The sequence below is a fragment of the Nicotiana attenuata genome, unplaced genomic scaffold (assembly GCF_001879085.1).
Source record: "Nicotiana attenuata strain UT unplaced genomic scaffold, NIATTr2, whole genome shotgun sequence".
NCBI lineage: Eukaryota > Viridiplantae > Streptophyta > Magnoliopsida > Solanales > Solanaceae > Nicotiana > Nicotiana attenuata.
In genome coordinates, this window is record NW_017670755.1 from 219,647 (window position 1) to 240,662 (window position 21,016).

The 21,016-nt window shown below is 36.4% G+C and overlaps 2 protein-coding genes across 4 annotated transcripts in view; both read right to left on the reverse strand.

The window, feature by feature from the left end:
- Nucleotides 1-4,559: 4,559 nt before the first annotated feature.
- On the reverse strand, nucleotides 4,560-5,487 carry LOC109243033. Its single transcript, XM_019409924.1, has 4 exons — nucleotides 5,385-5,487; nucleotides 5,062-5,318; nucleotides 4,878-4,950; nucleotides 4,560-4,786 (listed from the first exon to the last, which is right to left on the reverse strand). Exons 1-4 carry the CDS (start codon nucleotides 5,485-5,487, stop codon nucleotides 4,560-4,562), a joined length of 660 nt encoding a protein of 219 aa, XP_019265469.1.
- Nucleotides 5,488-15,477: 9,990 nt separating this feature from the next.
- Nucleotides 15,478-21,016, reverse strand: part of LOC109243040 — a 10,310-nt gene continuing 4,771 nt past the window's right edge. Inside the window, exons 5-7 of one of the 3 annotated variants that reach the window (XR_002070474.1) lie at nucleotides 19,570-19,709; nucleotides 18,715-18,827; nucleotides 15,478-15,628 (exon numbers count right to left, since the gene is read on the reverse strand). Coding sequence is in view for 1 of the 3 variants with exons in the window: in XM_019409931.1 (XP_019265476.1) it covers nucleotides 19,631-19,709 (79 nt within the window). In the remaining 2 variants the exon portion in view is untranslated. Of the gene's footprint in view, nucleotides 15,629-18,714; nucleotides 18,828-19,434; nucleotides 19,710-21,016 lie in introns of those variants that run through there. The other 2 variants (XR_002070475.1, XM_019409931.1) reach the window with 2 other exon arrangements.

The window sequence follows — 21,016 nt, forward strand, 5'->3', positions numbered from 1 at the left end:
TCAATCAAAGACTGTATCTTGTCTTTTAAGGAGCGACATTCATCGATGGTGTGCCCTTTCATGTCGGAGTGGTATGCACAGGACTTGTTTGGGTTAACCCACTAAGAAGGATTCTTGGTCGCTCTTTGGCGTTAGTGCGGTCGGTGGTCTGGATGTACAAACATGTTATCTATCACGGGAAGGTTGTATAAGTGTGGCATGTAGTCGTTTGATTGGTTGAAGATTTAAACCAAGTAGGAAGATTGTGGTAATATCGCTAATTTGAGAATGGATGCCTAGAGGGCACTCGATTTATTAGGTTGTGGACTGTGGAGGATTACTTCGGTTATGATGGTTGTCCTTATGTGTTATGAGAAAAAGGGGAGTATTTATGGACCTTTGAGAGGTTATTAGCCTAGTTCAGTGCGATCAGAACCAACTTGAGGTCCGCGGAGGGGTTTAAATGTGAATATGGGCTTTATATCAGGCCAGATATGTTCATTTCAGTAAGGCGCTCCTTGTGGAAGAGCAGTCAGAGTGTTATTTCGTCGTCAGTTATTTCAAGTAATGATATTTTGCGCCGTGTGAGTTGTGAGACGGCTTGGTGAACTGCATATGTGTTGAGGATTCGCGTAGAGACAATGTTATATGAGCTAAATGGCTCTTGAGATTCAGATCATATATCGCACCCCAGTTGTGCTTGAGTTTTGTAGCCTATGGCACTATGTGTCTTTGCGATCGCGTGCTCAGTTCTGCGATCGCGATTCATTGAAGCCCATGCAGCAAAACAATAGCTTCGCCATTTTTTATCCTAAGGCCATTTGATCTCTTTCTTTGGCCTAAATACCTCCTAATTCAATGCTTTAAGTGTCCATACTGGTATTTAACACGTTTACTCCTTTTGTAGGTACTTGATCTCTAAAATGGATTTAGCAACAAATGAAAATGTTCAAGAATATGTCGAACAAGTTGCTGAAGAGGAGTACTTTGATCGGGACATATTCTCATCATTAAGTTGTTCCCGCCGCTACGACAAATACCTTCCTGCTCATCCGAGCTCGGGACATCCATGTCAACATCGAACTGCAATCTTGATCCTCACTTCAACTTCCATGCCCCTCACTGCACCCAACACGCCAATATACGATAGAACACGATTTTCATCATAACTCCGGAACCACTAATAGTTTAACACTTCATCATATAAAAACTTTTCACTTAACTCACTTTAGGAGAACTATAGCAACACACAGGTAAATTCTCATAACCATAGAATATGCAAATCTCTAAGTAGTGGTCTGAGCCGCCATAGCCCTTTTGGGATTCGCCTACACATGACAGGCCATAACAGTGGGATACTTCTGAATAACATCAGTTACGGCGGTCGACAAACCTCACACGTGCCGTCACAAATCACTTGTATAACTTGATCACGTTGAAGGAATTGATCACTGCCACCAATATGCGAATTCAACTATGGCTAACCAATCTATCTCCTTCCAAATTAATTCTTGTTTGCCTTAGAAATAATAATAACTCCCTTCAACACATACCACACTCCATCCACACTCATCCCGAGTGACCTTGACTCACGAGACCATGCTGTCTCAAATCCCACGGACCATTTCGTACCTCCCAATGCTACATCCAGTTTTGAAAATCCTCTCTTAAATATGCGTATCATGCATCATCTTCATCCTTTCTTTGTACAGCCTGGTACTCTCAAAAGCATGGTAACAGAACTCATCAAGTTCATGTAGCTTTGTGACTCTACTCGTACCAGCGGCCTCCATGTCAAGATTTAATTGCCTTAATGCCCAAAAAGCATTATGCTCTAACTCCACCGGTAAGTGGCATGCCTTTCCAAATATCAATTTGTACGGTGACATACCAATTAGAGTTTTGAATGTAGTGCGGTAGGCCTATAGTGCATCATCCAATTTTTTTGCCCAATCAGTCCGAGTAGCTTTTGCACTTTTGGTCAAAACACTCTTGATTTCTCTGTTTGACACCTCCACTTGCCCATTTGTTTGTGGGTGATATGGAGGCGCAATCTTATGGCGAACTCTATATTTCTCCAACAACTTTGTGAAGGCTCGGTTGCAGAAGTGGGTGCCTCAATCACTGATGATCGCTCTTGGAGTGCCAAATCGGGTGAAAATATTTTTTCTTAGAAAACCATGACTCCTTTTGCATCATTTGTTGGGAGTGCCACGACTTCCACCTATTTCGAGACATAGTCCTTAGCTACCAGTACATACTTGTTGCCATATGAGCTGACAAATGGTTCTATAAAATCGATTCCCCATATATCAAATACTCCCACCTCTTGAATTGGGTTCATGGGCATCTCATGTCGACGGGAAATTATTCCCCGTCCATTGGCACTTATCATAGCCCTTTACCCAAAAGTGTGCATCTTTAAACAACATCGGCCAATAAGAGCCTGACTCCAACACTTTAGCAGCTGTCCTTACTCCTCCAAAATGGCCTCCATAAGGCGAATCATGACATGCATGCAAAACATAAGCTTGATCTATTTCGGAAATACATCTCCGAATCATGTTATCAATACAAACCCTAAACAAATATGGTTCATCCCAGAAATACATGGGACAATCACGAAAGAACTTTTTCTTCTACGCAGAGGACAAGTCATAGGGAACAATATCGTTCGCCAGATAGTTTTCAATATCGGCATACCATGGCGCTACCTCAAGGCCTGTGGCTAACAGTTTTTCATCTGGGAAAGTCTCCACGATCTCTTGCACATCAACCCTCTTTTCAGCTCCTTCAAGCCTAGACAAGTGATCAGCAACTTGGTTTTCCGTTCCCTTTCAGTCACGGATTTCCAAGTCTAACTCTTGCAGCAGTAGCAACCATTGAATCAGGCGCGGCTTTTCTTCTCAATTAGGTACCTGAGAAGCATGGTCATTATAAACAATTACCTTCGAGCCTATCAGGTATGACTTGAATTTGTCAAATGCAAACACCACTGCTAGCATTTATTTCTCGGTCACTATGCAATTCAGTTGGGCACCACTCAAGGTTCTACTTGCACTGTAGATTGGATGCGTGACTTTATCTTTTCTCTGCCCAAGAACTGCTCCCACAACATAGTCGCTTGTATCACACATCAGCTCAAAAGGTTGTTCCTAGTCAGGTGCCACTATGATAGGTGCAGTCACCAGCCTCTTCTTCAACTCCTCAAAAGCTACCCTACAGTCATCAAAAAATACAAATGGGTGATCTTTTTAAAGCAATTTACACAAAGAGTTAGCAGTTTTGGAAAAATCTTTTATAAACCGCCTGTAGAAGCCGGCGTGACCAATGAAACTTCTTATGGATTTGACGGAAGTGGGTGGAGGTAACTTCTCAATTACGTCAACCTTAGCACGATCCACCTCAATTCCCTTTGACCATGAAATGGCACTTTTCCCATTTCAGTACCAAATTAGTCTTCATACACCTCTTCAAAAATCTTTTTTAAGTTCATAAGGCAATCATCGAATGAGTTCCCCACCACTGAGAAGTCATCTGTGAAAACCTCCATTATGTCATTTACCATATCTATGAAGATAGCCATCATGCATCTTTGGAACGTGGCGGGTGCATTTCATAGGCCAAACGGCATTCTCCGAAAGGCATAGATGTCATACAGATAGGTGAACAACATTTTCTCTCTGTCCTCCAAGGAAGTAGAGATCTGGTTATACCTAGAGTATCCATCAAGGAAGCAATATTGGGACCTCCTCGCCAATCTATCTAACATCTGGTCAAGGAATGGCAACGCAAAATGGTTTTTTAGGTGGCCTTGTTCAATATTCTGTAATCCATACAGATTCACCATCCCGTGACTTCTTGTTGAGATCAACTCGTTGTTCTCATTTTGCAGTGCAGTCATTCCACCCTTCTTTAGCACACACTGAAATGGGCTAACCCACTTGCTCAGAGATAGGGAAGATGATTCCCGTATCTAACCACTTGATCACTTCTTTCTTCACTTCTTTCATGTTGGGATTCATCCTTCTTTGATGTTCTCTGGTAGGTTTGTGCCCATCTTCCAGTAGAACCTTATGCATATAAAATGTTGGGTGATACCCTTTATGTCTATAATGATCCACCCAATTACAGTCTTGCACTCCTTCGGAACCTACAAAAGTTATTCTACCTGCACATCTAACAAACCGGATGAGATAATAACAAGTAATGTCGAACTAGGTCCCAAGAAAGTATGAGGTGGGACGACAATGGTTTTAGCTCCAATTGTGGTGGCTCCTCGATTGATGGATTAGCTGGAGGGGTCTTTCTTTCTTCTAAGTGTAAAGGCTCGAATTTGAGATCTCTTTTCCAGTACCATTGGCCTTCAAGGGCCAAAACCCACTCCGCCATGTCCTCACTACCCACCTCTTCTAAGTTCATCAGGCAGGCTGTTATGGGGTCTTTTGCATTTAGTGCCTCATCTTCCTCATCCAAAATCACATCCACGACTTTGATCAGAGAGCAATTAGCAAACGCATTGGGTCGCCTTATAGACTTATGCACATTGAATGTTATTTCTTCACCGTTCAGTCTCATCTTTAGCTCCCAGTTTCATAATCAATCAAAGCTCTCCCTATGGCCAAGAATGGCCTTCCCAAAATTATGGGAATCTCTTCATCAACCTGGAAGTCTAGAATGACAAAATCTTTCGGAAACACAAACTTTCCAAACTGCACAAGTACATCATCAAGTATACCTGATGGCCTCTTCACCGTTCGGTCGGCTAGCTGTAGTAACATGGATGTGGGTCTTGCCCTTCCAATGCCTAAACTCTTATAGATAGACAAGGGAATCAAGTTTATTCTCTACCTCAAATTACACAATGCTTTGCAAAAGCATAGCTACCTATGGTGCACGGAATTGTGAAACTCCCTGGGTCGATAGCTTCTCAGCTATAGGTCTTGTCACGACAACACTGCAGGTCTGAGTCTGTGTCACAATTGCCAAATCATGAAAGTCGAACATGCGAGACATCAAGTCCTTCATCATTTTTGCATAATCGGGCATCTCCCTCAAGGCATCAATCAGTGGAATGTTCACTTGAATCTGCTTCAACATCTCCATGAATTTCTTATACTGCTCATCCTTCTGGTATTTGGCCAACCCCTGCGGGAAGGGTGCTGGAGGTCGCTTCTTTCTTGTGGCTTGAGTTAGATCGTGCTCAGGCACTTTTTCTAATGCCTTCTCTTTCACCTTCTCAGTATCCTTTGCAACCTCTTTTTCTTTGTTTAGTTCCTCATGGGTTGGCTGCACTCTTACTTCTATTAGCTCAGTTGACTCATCTACCTCAATTGGTACTGGCACAAGTATCTCAGTTGGTCAGTTCTCGCGAGTAATTTCTTGCTCTAAATTAAGATCTCTACCATTTCTCAAACTCACAACCATCAGCTGCTTCGGGCCCTGCTCTTTCAGGTTAACATGTGTGTCCGCAGGTAACATCCCTTGAGGTCGATTGTTAAGGGCCATGGATATTTGCCCTAGTTAAATCTCAATTCCCTTGATAGCTGAGTCATGTGATACTAAATTTTCGTGCATCTGGTGGACCTTTTCTTCTATTTTCCCGCTGGACCCAATAAGTTATAGCAACATTCCTTTAATTTCAAAAAACCTATCATCTTGTCGCACTATCTGTTGCTATTGAGGTTGCTGATAAGCTAGTTGCTAATTCTGCTGATTGTACCCTTATTGCCTTTGATAAGGCATAGCTTGACCCTATGGTCATGCAGTTCCAGGATGATTATTATTATTATTATTATTATTATTATTATTATTATTATTATTATTATTATTATTATTATTATTATTATTATTGTACTGCTACTGTGTTGGCCTATATTGTTGATTCTGATGTCCACAAGTCTGACCACCTCGTCTCTGATCTCTATAGTTACCCACATAGTTCATATTCTTTTGAAAGTTCTGATTGTCACTCTCACCACTCCACGAGCACACATATGGCTGATTAATGCATGTGTGCATAATCCTTCATTTGTCGTGTCAACTATGTGCACCTGCTTTTGGCCTGACTCATCAATCTTTTTGGTTAGGATACTCAACTGCGTCATCATAGTGTCCATATTCTCAACCATTGAGTTGATTGGGTCTGGAGCTATTGAGTGTACTACAGGAATGATTGTAGAGTCCCTTATCATCCATCTCGAGTTTTGAGCCATTTTATCAAGTAAGACCTTACATTCTATAATTGATTTGCTCAAAAATGCTCTGCTGAAGCATCAACATTGGCCTTCAAGTTGTCTGATAATCTCATGTAGAACCTTTGCCCCAGCTTCTGATCAGGAATGACATGGCATGGACACTTCACGAACATCCCCTTGAACTTCACCCACGTTTCTTGCGATGTATTAACTGGTTTCTGCCTAAAGCAAAATATCTCATCAACTTGCTTGGCAGTCTTATTGGGTGGGTAAAATTTGTTCAAGAACTTCTTGACTAATTCCTCCCAAGTAGCGATGGAGTTTATGGGGAGCGAATTGAGCCAAGTCTGAGCCTCTCCCGTCATTAAGAACGGAAATAACAACAGTCTTATCGCATCCGATGTCACATTCGGTTGCCTTTGCGTGACACAAATCATCAGAAAATTTTTTAGATACTGCTGTGGATCTTGAATGTAAGACCTCGAGAACATTCCCTTGTTCTGCAACAAATGTAGCATGTTTCTATAATTTGAAATGATTTCACTTGTATTGGAGGGACAGCAATTGCGGTTGCCAGGTTTTTAGCGGTGGGTTGCACCCAATCATGCAAGGCTGCTTTCTGGAACAAGAGGTGCCATACCCTGATTATTCGGGTCATCCACATTATTTCTGTTGTTTGGGTTATCTATTATGTCACCCATGTCTAGTTCGATTCGTTCTGTTGAGTTCTGTTGTCGTTTGTCTTTCTTGTTTGCTCGATTTAGTGCCTTGAAAGCTTTCTCAGGGTCCGGTGATGCTTCATACAATTCACCAATTCTTGAGGAGTTTCTAGGCATGCACCTGTAACACACAAGACTACAAACGTTAGAATTTCAATATAATGAATTTCAAGTCGAGAAAGTTGTCACACCCCAAACCTGGGGAGGCGTGGCTGGCAGTCGATGCCGTACTGGCCCGAGCGAACCATTCTGTAACTCATTCTTTCTGTGACGATCGTGGGCCAACATGGCAACAACTCATAGTGCATAACTATAAGTGGACGAACACTGCGTCAATGAACCATCGTTCTTTAAACATGAATACATATGGGCCGTCAAGGCCTCTGACATACTGTACAAAATGAACCTCTATGTACAAAGCCTCTAAGATAATTTGACATCAAATGGGACAGGGTACCGGCCTACCCATAAGTCTGTAGAAAACTCTGACACGATGATTTATAGACTCGGCTGCACTCCAAATGAGGTGGAGTCTTACCGATCCTTCCCTGACTGCTAACCTCATATATTATGAGGGCTCGTCAAACTGATTATCTATACCTGCAAGCATTAATGCAGCGTCCCCAACAAAAAGACATCAGTACGAATAATGTACCGAGTATGTAAGGCGAAACTGAAACATAACAATAAGTCAACATTATTTAAAGACATATAAGAATCAACCTGAATCTCTGAAGTGCTACCGTATATGCATACTTATTATAATTATATATATAATGCTTCTCTTTGATACTATTATCCATATCTTATGATGCATGACTTCCCAACTGATTAGTGATAGCTGCCCGACCGGCTGTCGAAAGGTGGTAAATATATGACTGCCCAACCGGTGGTAAATAATGATACATAACTGCCCAACCGGTGGTAACTGGCCAACCGGTCGTAGCCCGGTATAAATGCATATCTTCCCGACCAGCCGTAGCACGGTGGTAAATGAATATGCATGACTGCCTAACCGGTCGTAGCACGATGGTAAATATGTAACTGCCCAATTGGCCGTAGCTCGATGGTAAATGCATGACTACCCGATCAGTCGTAGCTCGATGGTAAATGCATATGCATGAAGATGTATGTATTACTATAGTATAAACATTAACATCTTTATCAAATACCTCAATAGAGACTTCGGTACATACTTAGACATGCTTGAATATCATGTTACAAGAACGAATAACATAGACATCCTTAACTGCTAAGAGTAGAATCATTTATGGAATAACATTACATTTACGTATCGTTTCTTGGATCATGCCAAAAGAAAGAAGGGATAGCCTTAGCATACTTGAGCCGATTATCTTGACAATCCCTTTACACGCGTTAATTGCGACAACATGTAACGGCGGATCGAAGTAGGGAAAATTCGTATGATATTCTTGAGAAAGATTGCATCGTACTCCCTTAGAATTGCAAATTCTCACGTTGCTAAGCATTGCAAGAATTCATATGAAGTCTGTGAGCACCTAATTTTTGCCCTAAATGAAAATAACTCCTAAAAATAAACCAAAAATGATTTTTTAGGGGATTTTAGAAGTTTTTCTTTATTTAGTTGCATTTCATGCATTTTTAATATTTTAAAATCATAGAAACATCATAAAAAATTGTCACGTTTTAATTTCATGCCATCTTAGGTTCAATTTGCATGTAGGAATTAATTTTAATAAAAAAAATCACAAAAATGATCATTTTTACATATTTAGCTTTTAGTCTATAGAAAGTAGTGTTTTTATTAAGTTTTAAGTTAATTAGTTATTTTAATAGATAAACAATTTTAATTTTTACAAATTAGATTGATTTAGGATTTTATTAGATTTTAAAATCAAAGAAAAAGATAATTGAAAAAAAAAAGAATTTTGATTTAGTCTTCCTACCCCAAAGTTAATTAGCCCAAGTTCATAACCCAAATCCCTTCAAGCCCAAAACATTGAACCCATACCCATTTCTCATTTGACCTAACCTAATTCCTACCCCTATAAAATAATGCTAACTCCTAAAACTAAAAAAAAAGAAAATGGTATATACCAGATTTATCTGTGTTCAATAGTATGATAATGATGCTGGGCAAAAACAAATTGATTGGAATGGCTGAACAACTCTTTGTGGACCTGACGAAGGAGGGCTTACAACCAGACAGCAGAACCTATACTGAGTTTATCGGGGCATACTTTAGAGTAGATCTCGTAGAGAAGGCAATGGAAATGTATGAACTGATGAAGAAATCAGGATTCCTCCCAGATAAGTTGACTATGAGTATTTTGATAAGGAGCCGAAGAGAAAGAGCTTGTGGCTAGAGTAAAGAAAGAATGCGCCGACTATATTGACTATCCAGAGAAATTTCTAAAAGAAATTGAAAGTACCAATGTAAGTAGATCAACTCCCTGTAACGAATATAAATTTTCCATACATGGAGTTATGGTTTACTGCTATATGTGTTCTCCATTATTGTACTGAAATGGAAGCTACCCTGTCATTCTGGTAAAAAAAAAAAAAAAAAAAAGGCGCAGCAGCTAAGAAGAGGACCTACCTACCCCATCAAAATTCATTCTCTTTTTGACTTGAGAAAAAACCATGGAACTCCACATCCTAAACACCTATTTTTCCAGCCATTTGCTATCATCTTCAACAAAAAATGAAACCTAAATCAAACCACCTTTAAACCGGTAGCCATGTCTTTCTTTTCTTCTCTTCTTTCCTAAAAACAATCCCAGCTGAACAAGGGACCAAAACAGTACCAAAATAAGCAGAAACAACTCCCAGAAAAGGGTACGGAACCCCTATAAACTTGACCCCAAATAAACCTAAAATCACGCCATTGAAGCAGCCCAATCGCCACCTAAAATCAGCCAGGTTTTGGCCTGAAACTATTCAGATCTAGCCGGTCTTACGATTTTCGACAATTCGAGTTTCGATTTTCAATCGAGGTTTTGTCCGGGTTTGAGTTTAGAAGAGATTTTCTGCGCTTGCCGATTCACTCTTGATTCGGTGCTCTTGTTTGGCATAGAGATATTGTACTAATCAAGTTCAGATAAGAGAAGTTGCTTGCTAAGGTCTCTTTCTTACTTATTTTGGTTCAGTAATACATGTTTATAGCTACATGAATGAATATGTTCTGTTTTATGAACTTGTTAATTGCCCGTATTTTGGTTTCTGCCATTTGTGTTCATCCCCTTGATGTGGTAAGCATATTAACTGGTGTAGTAACTGATAATATCCACTTTTAGGATTTGCATAAGGTTAGTTTTAGTTCCTTTTCTTATTTAAGTCTTGTGAAACGGAATTTTTTTTTTTCAATTTTAATGTTATATAGATACTCTGGGATTTTTATTCCTAAACGTGTTTGGCATTGTTGTAAATCTATATAATAACTTGCATTTATGTTTTTCCTCATTTTTTGGGGGTTTTTGTACTATTTTCCCGTTTATCTCCTTTATTATTAAAGTAAAAGTTAAACATTTTCCTTGAAAAGGCACCTATGAAGAAGCTGAACGGCCATATTCTTCTACAATTTATGGATTCATTGCAGCATTTGATATGATGTGTTAAGCATATTAAATTGGTGTAGATTAGTTTGCTTTTTTTTTTTTTAGTTTAATTAATATTGGCTGTGACTCTTTTATTTGTAGTTTAAATGCAAATGAATATAAATATTGGGAATGTGGACAAAGCTATCATGTAAGATCTTTGAAGCCTACAGTTTCACATTAGGCTACTAACGTGTACAGTAACATCTAATGTAAGGCAAAAATGAAATAATTTTGGTAATATAAGCAAAGTGTGTCGTCTCATTAAGATGCGACGTACGCTGTTGGGATTAATTAGCTTTATGAAAATAGTTAATGAACATCGTAGCTTGCTTTAGGCGCGTTTGTAATAAAATCATCACGGCTACGAGTACGGTTTCCGTGACGTAGCTGTGATATTTAATTCCCAAATCCGGGGTACATTTATGTGATCCGGCCACAACTTCTAATAACTTTAATAAATTAAACATGTTGTAGATCGTGGGTACGGTTCCCGTGATATAATTCACAATGTGTAACAAACAAACAAGTGTACGATAATCGTAAATTGTTCCAGAATAATTCCATACAATAATTAAAAGCGGTTTTAAAAGTTTAAAATGCACAATAGATTTAAAACGTGTAGTAAATCCGATAATAGGCTAATATTAATAATTTAAGTGACCGTGCTAGAACTACGGAACCCGGGAATGCCTAACACCTTCTCCCGAGTTAACAGAATTATTTACTTAGAATTTTTGGTTCGCAGACTTTTAAAAATAAAGTCGAAATTTCTTCGATTTGAGATTTTAAAAAATAAATCGGTGACTTGGGACACCAAATAAACTATTTCAAGTGGCGACTTTGATAAATTAATTAATCCCATTTCGAATAATATCACTTTAATTGAAAAAACCTTTAGATACCCCTCGGGTAGTAAAAAAGGAGGTGTGACACAATCTTGTTGAAATTTTCCTTTTGTTGTTTCAAGAATTAGTCTCTTTTGATCAACGTAGTGTTTTCTTAAATTTTTATGAACATGAAGTTGGAATTTTCCTTGCTATGAGGGTTGGATAAGTATGTGATGAATGAGAATAAGCACAATTCATATGCTCTAAAATGATAGCCTTAGCACGACATCTTCTTTAATTGTCTTTATCAAGGTGGTGATGACTTGCTACAAAAATCCCTTAAATTTTGTCACCTAATTACATGAAATAAGAGTCACACTTTGGCTTTGATGAAGATTCATTGTGCGGCCACGTTTTGGCTCATTACCCTTATCCAAAGACTTGAATTACTCAACCACTAATTATTAATTAACTAGTTAATTCTCACATTACCCAATAATTCATATAATTAAGGATTATCTCAAATTACTTAAAATACTACTCACTTTTAACACACCTTATACACCTTATTATCATGGTCATGTCATACCTTGTATGGCACTAGTCCATAAATATCGGGTATTATAACTCGGACCGTATAAAAAATACATACACTAATATTTCATTAAAATATCCATGTAAAATATATATTTTATCAACTTCTAATTTTCCTAATCTCATATAAAGAGTATAAAATTTCGTACGCTTAGTTCTTAAAATGGTAAAAAGATAATCTTTTTTTCTTGTGAGAAAATAATTTCTATCTTTACAATAAAGAAAATCTCCTTTATAAACTTTCTCATATTATGTGTATAATTTAAAGCATATTCGAAAGTAGTAATATTAATAACTATATAAAATTATTATTTTGTTCAAACTATTTTTGCAAAAAGTGTTCCACTCAAAATACCATATCAAATATATATATATATATATAGCGGTATCAAGGTTGTTAAACTTACGGGGTCTTATAATGACATAATCACAAATCCTTTATGATCTCATAAAGGGTGTTAATCCCTTCAAGCTCATATGAATTACTACGATACGACATATCCTAATACTAAAGTACGGGATGTAACAAAAGCTGACTAAACTAAGAATTCTAACAATTCTTTTAGCGGTAATTAATAACACCGTTAATTTTCCGACAACGATGCCAAAATTTGATCACACCCAACTATGCCTCCTAAGAGGCCTATCGGTCGTTGCAAATACAATCTGGTTTACAAATCCGGAGTCGAATCCCACAGAAAATTAACCTACTAATTACAACCACTAGTTTCACACGAATTCAAGTAATCAACCTTCAGAAATATTAAATAACGATTTGAATGCTTACTAACTAAGATCAAAGTAATTAAAATGCAGTAATTTATAACTAACAGAACAAATATTGTGGACAAGATTTGAAAAAGTCTAGGGTTATGATTTTCCCTATTGTCGGAATCTCCCCTGCCACGTTTCCTATAAATTTGCCTAGGTATTCTCTACCGATCGTGAGTACTTTGGGTGCCTTATCTCTCTCTCGAGCAACTACACAATTTACTAGACGTATTCTCTCGAACTGCGCTAGTCGGCACTAATTCGCTGCTCACTACGATCGCACCAAGGTTTCGTTATCTCTAATCCCGCCTTTAAACCCTCCATATTGATCTCTCAAATACATTTGGAGCAGTGTTATTCAATAACGACCTAAATGTGTACTCTCTCTCGAGCAATATACATAATAAATAGGCACAGTTAATTGAGAGATCTTCAATCAACAACAACGAAAATATAGTTAAACAAGTAGAGAAAGATCAACGGCAAATTTATACTAAACGTAGTGAAAAAGCATCCTTCAATATGTTTCATCAAACCCTAGATGAGAGAGTTTAGCTACTCATAAATGTATCAACAATCATCATGATGTTCAAAGACATTAAACTACAAACTAAAGAGATAAACGGAAGAAAAACACATTTGATTCTTGCCCACAGTACTCTGTAGCCTTTTTCTTCTCCAAAATAGTGTCCAACGCTTTTTCAACTCGTTTGGGGAGTGTTTATATATTAGGGCCGAAATCCCTCAGTCCAAATCCGGGTTGGACTCTTTTAACCGGCAACTTCTAATCACCAGGGTATAGACCTCGCGAGGCCAGACTTATAGCGCGGTCAGCCTGGCTACGGAGCTGGCTACGCCTAGCCTGTATCACGGTCAAGCTGGCTATACTTGGTCTGTAGCACGGTAAAGCAAGCTATAGAGCTGGCTATGCTTGGCCTTAGCACGGCTTGGGTAGTTAGTGATTTTGTGCTCTTTTTTTGCATTTTCGTCTTCTTTTTGTGCAACTTTCATTTGACTCTTTTTTCCAATGCTCCTACACATAAAACAACACAATTTAGTTCAAATGTCGCACAATTAATCACTAACCCCACAAAATATAAGGCGAGTAATGTACTAAAAGTATAGCATTTTGGCCGAACATCAACCTGTTAAGCACCCGATGCACTTATATATATGTGTCTATTTAACATTTCAAAAATATTAAGCCAAAAACCAAGCGCATGTAAAACACATGCCTTTGTACTGTAGGATTTTCAAGTATTTTTTTCCACTATGTGTGTGTTTGGTATAACGGAAAATATTTCCGTGGAAAATATTTTCTTGGAAAACAAGTAGTAGTTTTATTCATTTTTTGGTGTTTGGTACGTAAATTAAGGAAAATGACTTCTTAAGAGTATTGATAAATAATTTAGATATAATAAACATGAAGCCATAAACTTTCAAACCAACAACCTTCCGAACCCACAAATTTTATAAACTTTCGAACCACTAAACTTTCGAAACCGCGGAATTTTGAACCCATAAACTTTATAATTTATAAACCCGTAAACTTCCAAACACATAAGCCTCCACACCCATAACTTTGGAATTTGTAAAATTTGAACCTTTAAAGCGATAAATAAAAAAACTAAAACAGAAAAATATATTTAAAATGGGAAAATTGGAAAACATTTTTCGAAAAATATTTTCCTTCGTACCAAACACACCCTATATATGGATGCATTTGCCATTTGGTATGGATAAAACATTTTCTATTTTTGGTTAAATATAAAAGCAGGTTAGGATTGTCATAGGAAGTGGAAAGTAGAGACTGATAATTGTTGCTAATTTTTTAAGTATTAAAAGTTGATAATAATATAAGTGTTTTGGGGGATATGGGATAGATGAAAGCTAATTTCTCCAAGCTTATCATTTGGATCATTTCTAACATTATATTCTTCCATTATATTATGCAGGCTACCATTGGTTTTGATTTTTGTCAAAGAGATAGAACAGTTCGCTTTGCAGCTCTGGTATACTAGGTGGTGCTAGCCCGTGCCAGCACGCACTACTAGAAATCCGGCAAAAAGCGACCACAAAAAGCGATCAAAGTTGGTCGCTTATAAGTCCAAAAGCGACCAAAAAGCGACCAAAGAGGCCTGGTAGCTATATTGATGGTCCCTTTATTTTAGGGACCAAAGTTGGTCGCTAATTCCGGATAAAGACTATAGCGACCAACTTTGGTCGCTTTATTATTTTAATAATATAATTTTGGCGGCCAAAGTTGGTCTCTAAATGTAAAAAACGTTATTTATTTATTTATTATTAATCATAAAAAAGCAACCAACTTTGGTCTCTAATTCAAATATTATATTTTAAAATCTGGAAAATAGAGACCAAGGTTGGTCGCTTTTTTATTAATTTTTTTTAAAGATAAGCGACCAAAGTTGGTCGCTAATTTCAATAATTTAATTTTTTTTTAAATATAAGCGACCAAAGTTGGTCGCTATATTTCCAGAAATTATTTTTTTTAATGGAATAGCGACCAAGGTTGGTCGCTTTTTGAGAAATCTGGGTTAAATAGCGACCAACTTTGGACGCTATTGCCCAAAAAATATTTTTTTTAAATAGAAAAGCGGACGCTTTTCTGGGTATAAATGAATTTCTGGGAAAAAAAATTAATTTGCCACAAAATAATACTAGCAGTTTATAAATGCTGCAATACCTATTTCAAAATTTAAATTTTTGGGACTCAAAATAATTTTATTAAATAACTCATACAACAAAAAACAAATTTGACATTACAAATCAAATTCATATCAAACTAAACTTTACAAACAGGTACTATATGATAACTTTAATATTAGACAATTTACAGTAGTTCCTCAACAAATAAATATACAAAAAATACATTAAAAAAGAAAAAGAGAATTCTGTTGCTCTTCGTTCTTCATCTCTCCTTCATTTTGCTTGTTCCTATTCTGAAAAAATAAAAAAAAATCACAATTAGTCAATAACATCATTTTCAGTCAATCGCTTAACAAATAATGTGAGAAATAATTGAAAGAAACAAACAAAAAAAATTGAATAAATATCCAGATCTACATGTGTGAAGTTAGAAACTAAAACAAAGAAAAAAAATTAAAAAGTAAAACAAAGCAAATCGCTGCAAAATCGTGAAAGCCACAATGGAAAAGGTTGCTGTGAGGTGGGTTTGTTTGCTAAAGAACTTAAAGTCAAAGGAGATCAAAATCACTGCTCTTGTGGTTGAAGAAAGTATTGACAGAGAATCAAGGGAAAATTTTAGGAAGTTAAAGAAAAAGAGCACTAACCTGAACAACAAAACGCCGTACAGCGATGCTCTTTCCATGGTCTCTAAGCAGTGCTTTAGCAGAAAAAAGAGAGAAGAAAAAAATAAGGGGAGATTGAGAGAGAAGGGTGACGGCGCTAGGCCTTAAGGGGGATCTGATTGTGTTCTCTAGGGTTTGGAAAGGTGAGGTTTTAAAGTGAAGGGGTGCTGAGCCGAGTATAGGAGTGGGTCTGGGGAATTTTAAGGCCATTGGGCCGTTACATCAGGCCCAATCTGCTTTGGTCGCTTTTTTTAGAAATCTGGGTAAATAGCGACCAACGTTGGTCGCTATGACTGTTTGATCAAAATAGAGACCAACGTTGGTCGCTATTTTTGACTGTTTGACCAAAATAGCGACCAAAGTTGGTCGCTATTTCTAAAAAAAAAAATTAAATAACTTTTTTTTCTATTTTGGTTTTTAAATATTATAAGCTATAAAAAAAATCTTATTAGCTATAAATATTTATTTTATTTAACTACAATTATTATAAATAATTAAAAACTATAAGCATAATATTAAAAAAATTATATTAACTAGGTAATTACTTTTAATAGATTGTAATACCATGTATGTAAAGGAATTTTTAACTTATATTTAAGTATATGAGTAATTTCATACACACGCATAAACTATGTTGTAATTGATGATCAATCTTATTCATTCATCACTAGGTTATAAGTCGATGAATCAATTATAAGAGATAAATTGATATAAGTCGAGACGTTTTGTTTTTAATATTCAACGATGCATCTGAGTAGGTTATAAGTCGATGAATCAATTTACAGTTTAAGCAATCCCTGAAAGAACCGGACCCTGTGTTCCTAGCGCTTCATGTTCTTATATATATATATATATATATATATATATATATATATATATATATATATATATATATATATATATATATAGACACATACACACATACACATACACACACAGAGACACTTCACTGTAATACTATAACGTATATATAACATGTTAAAGTAGCACGAAGTGTGTGTGTTATATATATACACACACTAACATATACTATAACAAGTTATATAAACGTTATAACATTATAGTGAAGTGTCTTGTGTGTGTGTGTGTGTGTGTATGTGTGTGTGTATATATATATATATATATATATATATATATATATATATATATATATATATATGTATACACATATACTAACACTTGTTATAGTATATGTTAGTATGTGTGTGTGTATATATATACACACACACATAGACTCTTCACTGTAATACTATAACGTTTATATAACTTGTTATAGTATATGTTAGTATGTGTATATATATAACACACACACTTCGTGCTACTTTAACTACATATATAGCATGTTATAGTACATGATACTGTATTCATTATTTGTATTGTAACAGAGTTAATGGATTACATTCATCCATCACTAGGTTATAAGTCGATGATTCAATTTTATATATATATAACACGCTTCATTGTACTACTTTAACTACATATATAGCATGTCAGAGTATATTTTAGTGTATTCATCCCTTGTATTACAAAAGTGTTAACAGATTACATTTATATTATTTAGATAGTAAATACAAAAGTGATTTTTAATTTTGACCAATGTTGACCTGAAAAGAGACCAACTTTGGTCGCTAATTATCCAGAAATTCAAATTAGCGACCAAAGTTGGTCACTAAATATCCAAAAAATTAAAATTAGCAACCAATGTTGGTCGCTAAATTTAAATAGATTTATTTATATTTTATACAATATTTAAATTAATAATATAATTGTTAGACGTTAGAACTGGGTCCCAGATTAGCGACCAAAGTTGGTCTCTATCTGCTTTCCCTTTAGTAAGCGACCAACTTTGGTCGCTAACTTTGAATTATATTAATTTATATTTTATAATTTTTTTAAATAATAATATTATTATTAAAAATTTATAACTGGGTCCCAGATTAGCGACTAAAGTTGGCCTCTATCTGCTTCCCCTTTCGTGAGCGACCAACTTGATTTAATTCATGTTTAGGATTTTGCTTTTGGCATCCATCATAGATTTGCAAAATTCCGTAGTGTTGTGGTCTTGCTCTTGAATCTTATTTTCTAAGACAATTTTGGGCACCCACTTCTGTTCATTCACTTGAGAGGAGTATTTGGTGGATGGAAAATTGGGCATTGAATTGATGAAAAAAACTGGCGCAACTTCAAATGTTCTAAAATGAAAACAAAATCTTATATTGCTAGTAGATTTTAAGCTCTATTCCGAAAAATTGCTGCTGCATTACCAGGGATGAAACACTATCATTCACAAAATCAGAAGATATGGTCGACGTGAAATTGAAGCCTACAACAGATACATCTAACACGGAGCAGCAAGAGGGAGGTTGTGTGGAAGACAGAGATAAAGAAGTTGGATACAGGAAAATGCAGTTGCGTCCAGTTATTATTACGAAGTTCAATTAGCTAATTTCTTAGATAAAAATGAGCTTTTTGTCAGTTTAGTTTGTACAAATCCTTTTGGCTCTGACGAGGAGGAAATCATTGAAGATGCACTTGTTGCTGTTATGTAACGGCTTTTCTTTTCCTAATTCAGGAATTCGTTTCTTTTGGCCATTCTCTGTGCCGTTCATGATGAAAGTTGATCATTTCAGTTAGACTTTTAGCCTGTGTTAGGACACTTGTGAATGACACCTTTTCTTCCCTTTTATGATAAATAAATACATGTGATTGGCACTTACCCTTTGAAACCTCAGACCCTGCTCTCCAACCCCAAACACCTGAGGCTTTTGCGTTTCTGTACGATTCTTCTACAGCACTGTGTACATCCGAGTGAGAGACATGAACCGCGACACTTGATTGAGCGCGCAAAAGCAAGATCAGGAAGATTAGAAGTGAGATAGAAGACAGAGAAAAAGGCTCCGATATTGAGTGCGACTAGAAAAATGAGAGAAATTAGTAGCGTCTAAAGAGGATATAGAAAAGAGAGACAGATACAGACTTAGCATTACAGAACAGGTAACACAATAACCACATCTTTGAGGTCTATTTAAGCTATAGTGCTTTATTCAACCCACAAACATGAAGAGAAAAGTTTGGGTGAATCAAATCAGTAGATTTTTCCATGGATACCACTTCACTAAGAGTACCATATAAGAATGTGTTTTTAACATCAAATTGATGAACTAGCCAACCATTAGAAGCAGTAGAGTAAACCATTAGAAGCAGTAGAGTAAGAACGATACGCATAGTGATTGGTTTTCACCACACGACTAAAATGTATTTTCCAAATACGTTTTACTAGTTTTCCCTTCTAAATTGTTAAAATCTTCAACGGGAAAACCACACTTCCAGTAAAGGACCTTTTTTTTTGTTTGAGGGGTGGGTGGGTGGGTGGGTGGGTATATGCTTTCTCCATCTCTCTTCTTGAGAAACATACACTAAGCAAAAAGAAACTTAACTGGAAAGCAACACGCAGCAAATTGATCAGCTTTTATACTAACTGCTAGCTTTATGTACAGATGACGAAGGATTCCTACTCATTGAACATTAATGAAGAAATACAATCGAGAAAAGATATTCATTGAAAAGCTTACATTCCTAGCAAAACTCTTTTCACAAATGATGGGCGTGAGTGGATGACAAGAGAAGCAGAGACTAAACATTACCAGCCCCATCAATGCTCATTCTAACTCTTAGAGTAAGGTAAATGAGTATGATTGTGCCCATGCTCGACCTGGGAAAGGGAGAGAGTTTAGTCAATTGCTTGCTATATAGAAGTGATAACAACTAAAGAAGTAGTAATAGAAAAAGACATGTACATTCTAGAACAAAAGAGACCATGTAACTAAAGTCGCATGCATCTCTTCCACATGCTCGCACTTAATTTGAAAAGAATGTCGCTGCAAATTAGCTAACATATATATCCATCGGTTATATAAGTTGTTATAATATACTGTAACAATTTATTTCTGAAAATTGTCCTTTATTTCTTCCTAGGCTTCGTTCATACTTACAGGAAATCGATACCTCCAAAAAGAAAACATGCTAAAAAAAAAAAAAAAAAAAGGGGGACCATTTTGTCAATATAACAATTTATTTCAGAAAATTGTCCTTTATTTCTTCCTAGGCTTCATTCATACTTACAGGCATATCTATTCCTCCAAAAAAGAAGACATACAACAACCGTAATGAATCAACATTTCTAATCACATGCCTTTCAAATTGGCTCAGTCTTACAGACAATTATGCAAATACTTTTGAGCCCCATAGCCATCCTCGTCCATATTTCTTTTTCAAGAATATTTAAACATTACAACTAATCTCCAGTAGAGACTGTGATAAATACTACTGTCTTGATTCTTGTTTGATGTTTAGATGACTTTTCTCGTACATATTCTTTCCGAATAGATAATTAAGTATTCAGTATACTGTCGCAGTGTATTTCCCAGTAGAATCATCTATGGAGATGAGCCAATTAACAACTTATAACTATCAGAAGAAATAGAAGAGAACACTTGGTACAATACATGAATCAAAATTATCTGTATTCAACTCTGATTAGTACGTTCTGAAAAGGAAATACATGCAATTAGAAACCTATTGATTAATGACTACTCCTTTGGAATAGGCTACTTTGCCTCATGGTTAGCAAACCAGTATATCTTCCCTTCCTAACTTATCTACTGAAAAACAAAATATTCTTTCCTCTCATCATATGTTGTCTAATCACCATAACCCAAGATGATGAAAAAAGAAAAAGCAGCCACAANNAACCAGGTCATTAAGTTGTCTAAACAATGTAACTCAAAATCTAGTGACCGCCCCAAACCCCAAAACAAAGGCAACCCTACCTCTTTATAATAAACATCAACCACATCCTATTAACCTTATCATCCCTATCCTGTCTGCAGTAGTTAAAAGCTTACCACATCCTATTAACCTTATAATCCCTATCCTGTCTGCAGTAGTTAAAAGCTTTTAACCTTATTATTCCCTTACAAAATGTTTTCCATCTCACAAACAAAAAAAAAAAAAAAAAAA

Excerpts from the sequence above, each read along its gene's own strand:
- LOC109243033 (XM_019409924.1), bottom strand. The coding sequence starts at position 5,487 with ATGGCCCTTAACAATCGACCTCAAGGGATGTTACCTGCGGACACACAT. Across the intron at positions 5,319-5,384 it reads GGTTGTGAGTTTGAGAAATG|TACCAATTGAGGTAGATGAG; the intron begins GTAGAGATCTTA and ends TACTTGTGCCAG. Across the intron at positions 4,951-5,061 it reads AGATGTTGAAGCAGATTCAA|ACTCAGACCTGCAGTGTTGT; the intron begins GTGAACATTCCA and ends ATTGTGACACAG.